The sequence below is a fragment of the Anolis sagrei genome, chromosome 1 (genome assembly GCF_037176765.1).
Source record: "Anolis sagrei isolate rAnoSag1 chromosome 1, rAnoSag1.mat, whole genome shotgun sequence".
In the NCBI taxonomy this organism is placed as follows: Eukaryota; Metazoa; Chordata; class Lepidosauria; order Squamata; family Dactyloidae; genus Anolis; species Anolis sagrei.
In genome coordinates, this window is record NC_090021.1 from 105257063 (window position 1) to 105269456 (window position 12394).

General features: G+C 38.2%; 1 protein-coding gene across 1 annotated transcript in view; it reads left to right on the top strand.

Moving 5' to 3' along the window:
* The window catches only part of RNGTT (RNA guanylyltransferase and 5'-phosphatase), a 172133-nt gene that overhangs the window by 78281 nt on the left and 81458 nt on the right, over window positions 1-12394 (top strand). Inside the window, exon 11 of the mRNA XM_060753013.2 lies at window positions 503-667. Within this exon, the coding sequence (XP_060608996.2) occupies window positions 503-667 (165 nt within the window). The remainder of the gene's footprint in view (window positions 1-502; window positions 668-12394) is intronic.

Genomic DNA, 12394 nt, shown 5'->3' on the forward strand with positions numbered 1-12394 from the left:
AGTCAGACATAAATCCCTTGATATTGCAATCACACATCAGTGGCTATCTTTCAGCGGTTTCAGAGGAAACAGTCTAGAGCAAAGCAAGAATAGAGCCAAATTCAAAGCTCTTGCTTAAGTGAGTTATTTGATGAAGCAAAGGAAAGGGCAGTGTTTTAATGGGATTAAAGCTAAGAAGGGGAAAGATATATTTTGGAAAAGAAACAGCTTTAAATTACCATTTTTGGAGGTATTGGTGATGTAACTCGCTTGAATCAATAGTTTTTTTTAAATGGCTCCTTAAGTGATTTGAGTTACATACTTCGAATTTAGAGTAAGAGGGCTGTATCCCTTTCAGATATTACTTTGGTTATCAGTTTTGTTACCACTTCATTTTTGTATTCATCAAATGTATAGTAATATTTTTAGGTGCAGGTCATTATCTGGTCAGCCTTTTATGCATGTCATTTAGATGTTACAAACACATTAAATAATATGGAATTTTGTTACTTTAATTTTACAGGGACAACCAGTTGGGGACTGCGATTTTAACGTTCGTCTGGCATGTATTGAAAAAGAAATTATATCACCACGACATGATAAAATTAAGAACGGGCAAATCGACAAAGCAAAAGAACCCTTCAGTGTTCGTCACAAACCATTTTTTGATATTAATGCGGCAAAAAAGGTAAATATCTTTTTGATGATATAATTCTCTTTGCCTGTGAGCTTTTGAATGCTTTTGAGAGTTCCTTGTGTTTAAATATATATATACAAGCATAGGGTTTGCATCTATCAATGGAAACAAATTGCACAATTGATATATATTTTTCTTTCCTGCCTCTGAAACTTTTCATCAGGAGGTTTGGGTGCCCCTTCTGAATATGGTCTATCGCATAGCTTGAATCTATACCATATAGGACTTTATAGGTCATAACCAGCATTTTGATTTGTGTGCAGAAATTGACAGGGAGGCAGGTGTGATTTATGAGGAAACAAGGAAGAGCCTTCTCAGTTGCTGTTCTTAGGTTCTGGAACTCACTCTGTAGGAAGTTTGGATTGGACTCTCTCATTGACTTTTTTCACAGAGGCACATCAGATATCTCCAAGAACACTATAGTTGGTCTATTAGTGTTACATGTGCAAAAGCACTCCTGGCTACCATGAAAACCCAATTCAAGGTGGGGTCCTGGAATATAGCCAAATGGTGAGCCTGTATCTTCAGAGAAAGTATAACCCCATACAGCACAGGCTCTGATAACTCTCATGCCTAGATTAAGTGTCTATCTACACAGCACCTAAAATATGGAAGTTACCAGGTTAGAGGGTGGCTACATGACATTAACTGTAAGCCTGTGCTGATTCGCTACAATGGACTAAAACATGGGGTGAAAAGGTCCCCTTTTATCCCAATTCTTGCTGCAAAATGTGCATATTCGCATTACTGTATATCCCTGCACTCACAAAAAACACATGATTTCCTTTCCTACCCCCTGTGGAGACTGCTCCAGCACATGTCCACTTTTAAAAAGCCAGAAACAGCTGATCGGCTGATTGGGTTGTGAAATGGACACATAGCTGACTTGAAGGAAGCACAAACAGAGAACAGTTAGAACTCTCTGAAACGCTTTATTGTAAACTTTATAATGTTAAACAGAGTTTAAATAAACAATTGGAGAAAGGGAGAAATCCAGCAGAAGTTTTTTTTTTTAAAAAATCACTCTGTTATGTACTGAACCTCATATGCGCACATGCGAATATGCTTATATTTATATGTATACAGTCCAGCTCATAATGCAGCAATTTTTTAAAAGCCTTCTGCAGGATGTCCTCTGTCTGCCCTCCATCTTGTTCCATTAAAGAGGAATCTTGTGAGGAAAATGGGAGAAGAAATCCCAGGACTAACTGGTCTGTGTGGGGACATGCTCTCAGGTCTCGGGATTTTTTGTCTTTTATTTAAAACCTGTATTTTCATGCTGTCTGGAAGTGCCCTAAGTTTCATTTTGTTCTACCTCATCCAGTTCTTTTCCTGATGCCAGCTACTGGTTTAGAATGGAAGCAGTTTTCTTGGAGTTAGGTGGAAAGGAGTAAATATTGTTCAGTGCCATCTGCATACTGGAAGCACTGAACCCTAAATCTCTGGACCTACTTTTCCTAGAAATTTCATGTAAATGGTGAATGGCATGGAAGATAAAGCAGAGCACTGAGGAACCCATAGACCAATGGCCATAACTTTGAATAGGAATTCTCTCTCACCGTCTTCTGTAATAAATCTTCCAAGAGAGAACAAAACCATTGCAAAATCAAACAGGGATTGTTTTTCTATCTGGTTCTTAACAAGAACCATCCATCAAGATGACCAAAGTCTTTTCCATGACAAGGCTTGAAACCAGACTGAAATGGTTCTAAATAATCAGTTTCATCCTCAAAGCTGGGAGGCTGTCATATGCTCTGATACCTTCTTTAAAGAATTTACCAAAATTTAGATGTTGGATTCTGGTAAATAGTTATTCATTCTAGAGAGATCTAGAATCAACAGAGGCCTTACAGCTTTGCCATGAGTCTGCTTAGGAGCTTTCCAGTGTGATCTCAAAATATTTTGAAAGTGTTAAGGATGTGACAAAGACTTTCAAATTTTATCAATGTATTTGGAAAACATGAGAATCTCAGAATCTTTTAGAGAAAAAATGGATAGTTGTAAAAGCAGATAATCTGCTCACAAATTCATTTCCTTTAGGCAGAATGATCATACCTGGCTAGAATCCCTACCTTTTCTATTTCTGCTTTGAGTCTTTTGTCTAGCTGTGATTATTTTATTCCTTCCCAAGCAGATGGCCTTTAGTTCCCAGGTGGGAAACTGAGGACACTGTTGTCCTGCAGAGATTGGGCTCATCTTATACATTTGGAGGTGATCTAGAGGACTCTTCCTATTTCCAGCCTTTTTGTGCCTGCATAGATTAATCATTTCTTCCCTCTAGCAACCAGAATTAAGGAGAAACAGAAATACTCCTCTGGTCTGTGGAGTAGTTGACATTTTTCTAGAGCCAAAAAGGTTAATCAAGGAACATTTTGTATGTCTCGCTGGCATAGAGAAAACAGTTGGGCCAAGTGTTACATAAAAAGAAGTTTCTTTTTCCTAGTTTTGATGTGTTTTTCAAGTTTGTCTTGTACATTGCCTTGTTTTATACCCAAATTTAATGTTGAAAATAACATTTGTTTTCATGTTATTTAACAAACAAACAAACAGTAGTAATTTCAGATCCAATAAAATTTCTGGAGTTAAAGGAGTGGAACAAGAATCAACATTACTTAATTCATCAAAAGGGCAAACAAGGCACCTTCATAACCTAATGAACAATTGATATTATATACTGGTATTACTTTGACATTCCATTTTTAAAAACTTTTACATTTTTATTTATTACAGGTTATAATAACAGTACAATAAAAAATAGAAAGACAAAAAATACATGGAGGTGGGGGGAGATTACTTTCAGTCTTCTCGATCTTACTAGCAGTGTGTACACACACGTTCATGCCTTTCTCTAACATTAATGGAAGTACATTTCCTTCCATAAGCAACCATTTCTAAAAATAAAACCCACAAATTTAGCTGTTACTTTTATTTTTTTTACTTCATTGATACCCTGCCTTTCTCACTTCGAAGGAGATTCAAGGTGGCTTACAACTCCAGCAAAATTCAATGCTGTATATAAACATACCAATAAAAAACTGATGCTAGTTTATAAAGCTGTTGTCCTTCCAACTCTATTGTATGCAAAATATGGACCGTCTGCAGACATTACTCTCAATTTCTGGGACAATTCCATTAGCGTTGCCTTCGAAAAATTGTGCAAATTTCCTGGGAAGATAGGCGGACAAGCATCAATGTTCTGGAAGAAGCAAAGACCAACATTGAAGTGATAATTCTCCGCTGTCAACTTTGCTGGATTGGCCACGTTGTCCAAATGCCCAATCTCCCAAAGCAGTTACTTTACTCTCAGCTCAAGAACGGAAAATAGAATGTCGATGGACAGCAAAAGAATTTAAATATGGGCTTAAAATTAACCTTAAAAAAGGTAGAATAAACACCAGAGCTGGGAAGCCCTGGCCCTCGAGCGTTCTAACTGGAGGTCAGCTGTTACCAACATTACTATGGATATTGAAGAGGCACAAATAGACGGCGAAATGGAGAAACATGCCAAGAGGAAGGCGCATCAAGTAAACCCTTGTTGATACTGCGTTTCATCTGGAAATATACGTCATTGTTGTGAAAGACCATTTGGATCCAAAATAGGTCTCTACAGTCACTTCCTGACTCACCACCGAGACTCTATCCTTGGAAGACAGTCATACTCGGCCATGAGTGATAGCCTATGATGATGGTCGTGATACTGATGCTGATGATGCGTATGTGATAAAATGTTCCTTTATTGGTTATTCATAAAATTATATTTTAAACTATGCTTGTAAAATAGAGGGGATCTTAAGCTGTGGTTTGGACTCTGCAAGGTACACACAAGGATCACTTGCCAGAAAACAACTACCTGTTCCCCAATAGTTTCATGATAGCAGGCTGTAAAACAGAGGGGATCTTAAGCCATGTTTTGGACTCTTTGTGAGATGTCCTCAAGGATCACTCGCCAATAGTTTCATTATAGCAAGTGGCAGTGTGCAATCTAATCTTGAAGCATCTATTTAGTATTCAGTAAACTCACATACCTTTATCTCCTCTTTAGCTCAGAGCTGAAGTGGAGGTATGGAATCATGTCAGGATACTCCATCTCCGCACACAATGGGCACTTGATGATCATATGCTTCAGGGAAAATCCAAATACAAGTGCCTTTGCCTCCCCTTTCTTGCTTTGAATGTGAGAAAAGAGGTGAGACTTGTGAGGACTCTTGTGTATAATGCCAAAAGTTTCAAGCTTTGACTGAACTTTGGGCTTGGCCTTTTTGAATTCCAGGTGGAAGTTTTGGCTCATCATTTTTGCCCCTTCTGGCATGATGAAAGGGTGAGCTCGTTTATTCACCCTCCTAGTTGAGTCATTGGTATATTGATTTGGGATTGTTTCTAGACTGGGATTATTTATAGACATGATTTAATGACAGCTGTGCTATATCAGGAGAAAAGGAGATGCCTTAACTGCTCCCAGCTGAAACGGGAGTTATGTAAATGTTCTTTATAAAAGTATTTTATAAACATTTTACGGAAATATTTCTATCCTGCCTCTCCATCTCAAAAAGCAGTCCCCAAGGCAGTCAGCAATCAAACCAGAAAGTGTAAGAAAAACATAGTGAAGAAGCTGCCATTTTTGACTCAGTATATTAAGTTGTATGGTAGGATGCAGGTAGGTTCTAATTTTGCATAAGAGTTGCCTCAAAACCTCAGTGCCCAGAGACATTTAGGAAGAATCTATTTTTCTGTGTTTAAATATTGTATTTAATGGGTTCCTAGTGGAATAGAAGATTGTTTGCTGTAGAACAGTGGTTCCCAACCTTTTTTTAAAAAACCAGAGCCCACTTTGACTAGGGACCACTTGACTGGGGGTCACTTTGACCAGGGACCACTCTCCAACATTAGTACCGTAAGGGGTGGGGCTGGTTAGCTCTGCACAAAGGAGCGGAAATAAAATAAAGAGGAAGGAGGTCTGCAGACCGGATTTTCGTTCTCGCAGACCATTGCTGGTTCATGACCCACAGGTTGAGAACCACTGCTGTAGAAAAACCAAGAATGGAACAAAATAATTGTGATTGAGGTTTTCTGGCATTAGATATATAAAACTTGAGCATCTTAATTTAGCCAGAGAAGAATACAATAGTCTGATAATGCTAATAACTGGTAATAATCTTCAAAGCAGTCTTTACCATGCAATTAGTTAATATGGTTTCATCCCATATTCATTTTTCTCCCTTACATTTCCCCAAAATTTACGCCAAAAGGACAGTGACATTAGTTTAATTCCAAGCATATAGCAATTAGCCTCTTTTGATGACGTGATAATGCACTAAAAGACTAGTAACCCTGTAGCCACATCAGTTTTCTCAACTTGCTTTCCATTTTTAAGGTTGCAATAGGTGTGTCTATCTGGAACAAAGGTGTTAACATTATATCTAGAGTCTTGGACTCCTGCTCCAAGAATGGACTGTGTCTCTCCATTTTGTGTGTCCTGTTAGACTGTTTATGAGCTGAACCCCAATATCTATTAACAAAAATAATTAGTTGGATTTAAGATTATTGAGCATTGCAATTTGACAGTTAACATTCCCACTAACTCCCCCACTCTAACTCTACAATGGAAGCCTACTGCACCACTTCTCATACTGCGGACACCCAAAGGCGGGTTTTTAGGGTGTGTGTGTGTGAAATGTTTAGGAGTAGGCAGGAAACTTTATGAGTGCAATCTTATCTATATGTCCAACCGATTAAATAACAATCTCTCTGGTGTGCTGTCCTGTTTAGTACATGCAATGTTGTAGATGGTGACCTTGTCTTAAAACTATCAAGTAAGTTCAGTTTTTGTCTGAATTTGCCCTTTTCTGCTTTTCTCAGATGAGTGCCTTACAACATGGGCCCTCAACTGTTGAGTCATGACCTGCAACTGAGTCATGACTTTATCGAAAGCAGATCTTAACAAGTAGTACTGCTAGAGTTGTCTTGTTCTTCTTATGGGTTATTTTTCTTTGATGGCAATTGTCAGGGACATAGTGAGGGGGTCAAAGAAGCAAATTCATGCATAGTTCCTTGTGAAGAGTGTGAAAGAAAAAATTGTAATGGCTTTTACACATATTTGCAAGTCAGTAGCTGGCGTAAATGTTCTAGCTTAGTTTGATGTGAGGGGTAACAGCTGAGATTTCTAAAGGGAGAAACTTAGGTTGAAAGGTTGAAGATTATGTCACTGAATGTGCTATGTATGGACATTAGAGAAATTGGCAAAATAATCTGGGTTCAGTTTGTGCAGATATACTGCATTGCTTGGTCCTAACCTTAAATATAGGTCTATCATCACTCGGTGATTACCCTATATGCTCTCGTATAAACCTAGAATTTTTTTTGTCAAAAAATCTGGATCAATTTATACAGGTCAGTGTGAGTATTGTACCATTACTTTTCTCAAAAATGAACGATGCCCTTCAAGTACAGTTGTGAAGGAAAACCTTAGTCTGTTCCAGGAAAACCTAAAAGAACCACTGATCCCAATTACTATTACTGTTTGTTTTTTTTTTAATACCTGGGTAGGGAAATGGTGGCAGCAACCAGGGATGGTTGCTGGCCCCCTGAAGTGGCACTGGCACTTTTCCCTCTCCATGGATTGACCCTTGATTTATCCATGGATCAGATCAAAAGCCATACATTTAGCCCCAAAATCTGCCCTTCAATTACACATGAGGCTGACTTATAGACGAGTATATACTGTACTCATTTGTATTTTCACTTATAATAATATGCCTTTTTATTTAATTGACGACTTTATTGACACTTGTAAGTTCATGTTCAAAACGTAACATGCTATTATATTTCCAGTTGGAATGTCAATCTAGAAAACTCATCAATGTAGGCATGTATTCAACCATTCCAACTGGTCAGTGCCTGAGTCAATAGAAGGACTTTGCAATGTACCACAAAGGTCATCAAACAAGGAAAGTGTAAAGTCTTACTGTTTAGATTTTGAATGCTACATGCATTTTATCCCAGTCACTGATACTGCATTTTCTAACTCTTTATTCTTTTTTTTTTTTTGCCATGGATACAATGTCCACAGCCATGGATACAATGTCCTCAGCAGTCAATATGGAAAATGGTTTTCAATTATTAGACTTTCAGATATTATTAAAATGCAGTCCTGTTCTCCAATAGGATTATATATTAAACAATGTCCATACCTTCCATGTTGCAAAGTTCATTTTTCTTTTTTGGCTCCAAGGTAGTGACCCCTCTGGATACAGCAGTCCAGTCAGGAATAAGAGAGACAGTGTGGGGTGAGCACCCAGAACTAGCACCATTACTTCCCTTGATCTAGACACTATCCCGCTTTTTATATAGCCCAAAATCCCATTGGCTTATTCAGCTGCTGCATCACATTGTTGGCTCATGTTCAACTTGTGGTCTACTAAGAGTCCAAGATCCCCTTCACATGGACTTTTATTGAGCCAGGTGTCACCCATTCTGTATCTTTGCATTTCATTTTTTTCTGCCTAAGTGAAATATCCCACATTTCTCTTTGTTGAAATTAAGAAGGTTATCCTTAAAGTAAGGTTACTAGATGTTTTTTGAAATACAAAGAATGAATATATTTTAATAAAACTTACATGGATTGTAGCATAGGTATTACATTATTTTTTCACATAATCATCATTCAGTTCAATATATTTTGTAATCTGTGGATGAGTTTTTGATGCCTGTGTCATAGAAGTTTCCCTTCACCTTTTTCAGACAGTTTGTTTCTTAGATTTTCACCTCATAATCATTGGAAAAGTGTTTTTCACCAAGGTGTTCCTTCAATTTAGTGAACAGAGCCACTGGGTGCAACATTGGGTCTGTGAAAAGGGTGGCTTAAAACATCCCAACCAAATGAAGTCAATAACTCTTGTGTTGCATAAGCGGTGTGCGGACATGCATTATCATGAAGGAGACAGACTCCCGCTGTCACCATCCCATGGCGTTTGTTTTGGATGGCTCTGCGAAGTTTCTTCATGGTCTCACAATATATTCCGTACCCATTTTGTTACTTGCTGTCTTGAGATTACGTTCTTTCCATAAACTGAAACGATTTTGCGATTAATAATAATAATAATATAATAATAAAATTTTATTTATACCCTGCTACCATCTCTCCAAGGGACTCGATGCGGCTTACATGAGGCCAAGCCCATAGTACATCAATAGACAAAAGCAATAACAAAGCAATCAATACAATACAATTAATATGAATCACATAACAATAAGCCATAACAATTACACACAAGCGTTTAAAAACCTATGGCCGGGCCAAATGTAGTAGTTTAAAATTTAAAAAATAACGCTGGGCATGAACAAGGTTTTCAAAGAGAGATGAGGGGATGCAGTCAGTCTTAAATAAGTGGTAAAGTACATTTTGAGGGCATATTGCTGAGAATGTTCCTTATTCTGGGAAGGCACACTGGAACAACCACGTTTTCAGGCTCCTCCTAAAGACTGCCAGAGTTGGGGCATGTCTGATGTCCTTGGAGAGTGAGTTCCAGAGTCGGGGGGCCACCACCGAGAAGGCCCTCTCCCTCGTCACCACCAGTCGCGCCTGCGAAGGAGGTGGGGACGAGCAGGGTCTCTCCAGATGATCAAAGAGATTGTGTGGGTTCGTACACAGAAATGCGGTCACGCAGGTAGGCGGGTCCCAAACTGTTCAGGGCTTTGTAAGTAAGAACCATGAATTAGGACCGGAAAATGAACCGCAGCCAGTGGAGCTCCTTAAACAGGAGGGTTGACCGCTCTCTGTAAGTCGCACCAGTTAGTAACCTGGCTTCCGCCCATTGTACCAATTAATCACAGTGGTGTTCATGCCCTTAGCATTTGAAAGCGTATTACAGTGCGAAATTCACACTTGGAGGGAAACAGAATGAGGATGCTCATCTCTAACCTTCACCACAACGCCAGTTGATCAGCTACTGACGACTAGCAATGCTTGTTCGCTTCTGCTGGCTTCCCGCTACACGGCATTGATACCAACTTCCCCCGAGAAAATTCCCTGCAAGAACTACATTCCTTATAACCTTACTTTCCAGATAACCTTCATAATTTTGTTAGTTTTGGCCCAGCTCTCTCATCTGTTAATGTCATTTTGTATTCTGATCCTATTTTGTGGAGTGTTAGCTATCCCTCCCAATTCCATGTAATCTGCAAACTTGATAAGCACTCTCTCTGTACCTTCATCCAAATCATTAATAAAGATAATGAATGGCACTGGGCCTAGGACCAAACCCTGCAGGACCCCACTAGTCACTTTTTTCCAGAATGTAGAGGAACCACTTTAGGTTCAGTTGCTCAACCAAATCCACCTAACATTTTTTTCCTAGCAGCATATACAATTAGCCATTTTGATTACTCTGCCATGACTTGTTTTTGAAAAAACCCATGTTGTCTTTTATTGATCACAGCATTCTTTTCTAAGTGATTACAGACTGCTCCCTTAATGATCTGCTTCAAAATCTTTCCTAGTATTGATGTCAGACTGACTGGATGGTAGATAATTCTTTGGGTCATCTATTTTGCTCTCCTCCAGCCTGCTGGGAATTCTCAAAGATTATTGCTAGTGGTTCTGAAATTACTTCTGCTATTTCCTTCAGTACTCTTGGATGTAGTTGCCCTCTTGAGAGCAAGAGAATTATGTAATTTCAGTGCTCAGGCCTATTCTTTTTGAACCATATTATTTATGATGGTTCTTGTCTGTTGGTATATACAAATTCCAATAAATATAACTTTACATTTTTTTCTATTTTTCATCTGAGAGAATATCTCTAAGAATTTCTAGGTCCCCCAGCAGGACTTCCACTGGAAGCTGAGCATAGAATCGCAATGAAGGACCTAGAGATTCCTAGAGAGAGGGTATTTAAATAAAATTTGTGAATAATAAAATCTGCAGTGAAAGCTGCAAATGTGGTTTTCTGTAATAATAATTGCATACAGTCTGTACTTGGTGTAATATTCTGATATTCAAATTTAATATCTGAAATGCTTTCTATTCTTTCTATTCATATCACATCAGGGATGAAGGTTGTTTGTATGTCAGAGTTAACGCAGAGTTGGTTCACAAATGCTTATTTTTGACATCAGGTCTACAGCATGATGTGGAGACTTTAATATGCAATTGAATCATTATATGCCAAAATGCCAGAGACATGAGGTCTGCATCACTCTGAGTATGCGTCTTTTGTTATCAGTCAATTCATGTTCAACTGTGAATCAAATAATAAAGTGACGTTCACATATGCATGAGCCAGACTTCTACTCTTAAGTGGGCTCAAGGCTTTTTTTTTGGTAATGGTTATGAAGTAAGTGAATAAATCCATCCCTATTAGCACACTTGAGATTGAAGGGTAATATCGGTAGTGTCTCACCAGGGCATTCTCTGCAGTTGAATAGGCTATAGAAATAGTTAATATCAGCAGAAAATGACTTGTGTCCATCCCTCTTTTTATAGCAGTATGGTCTCACCTGAGGATGATTGTGGATCACATTGTGTGAAAGGCTAGGGCTGAAAGTGAAATAATGGCATTTAAGTCAACCTTTGTAACCCTTTTCAAATACCACCCTACACTATAGTGGTGATGTGTCACATCTAAGAATGTTACCTGATTAAAACATGACAGCTGGTCCTAGCAGGAGATGAATGAAAATGACAAACTCTGCCTTGAAGAAGAAACCATAAAACAGCATGGTACTTGCTTTAAATCCGGAGACAAATATGCATTCTGAAAGCACATGTTTCATAGTTTATGAATTTTCTTCACTTCCTTTAATGTTTATACAGTTGTCACTTTCCGAAGTTTTACAAATTATTTTTATAATATGCAACATTTGATGTTGCTGTGTCCTTATCTCATCAGCATGGGGCAATTTCTAAGTGATGATGATCCAGAGTCATATATTTGAATAAATTGTAATTAATACAGGATGGAGAACTACTTTGGGGGATTCAGTAATGCATTGGTATAGAGTGAAAAAGTGCAAAGGAAGTAGAGCTAAAATTACAGACGAAGAAGCAAGGAGGTTTGTGTGTATTGGCGAGTCCTACTGAGTTCCATAGCTTGGGTGGAGAAACAATTGGACACCATCTGGAGGTATTCTTTTGCCAAAAACATGACCTCTTTTCTTTGTTTTATTTTCAGTTTTGTTTTCATTTCCCATGCCTTCAGGAAGAACTGAATCACCTCACCTATATCAGCTCTGGGTTTCCTGCCAGAACTTGCATTATTATTCTGCCTGCCCTTCTCCTAGCTCCATCTGTTCCTTCTTGTTTTTTGCCCTATTTGTCATCATCTTCTCTTGCTTTCTCTCCCTGCTTTGCCTTCTCCTTTTCAGTAGTCATTCTTGCTCTCTCTCTCCTTCATTTTTCCCAGTATTTTTTAAAGAAAATTCATAGATTATTTACACTTAGCAGTTTAGCAGTAAAACTAATACTTTCTGGTTTTGCTATTAGTTCTTTTCAGTACTCTCTCCTTTACTGCAGTGCACACAGTTCACAGCTTTCAAGTTGTATTATTAAAAAATCCGTAATTAATTATAATTAACACTATCAATACTTGTGTTTCGAAGATGAAGTACAATATACTAGAGGGGATTTATTATATCATCTAGATACGCACTGCTACTGTTTCTTCCTTGATGTTTTCTAATGGCTTACATTCTGATCCATCATTTCTTTCCTACTAGCCATTAGTA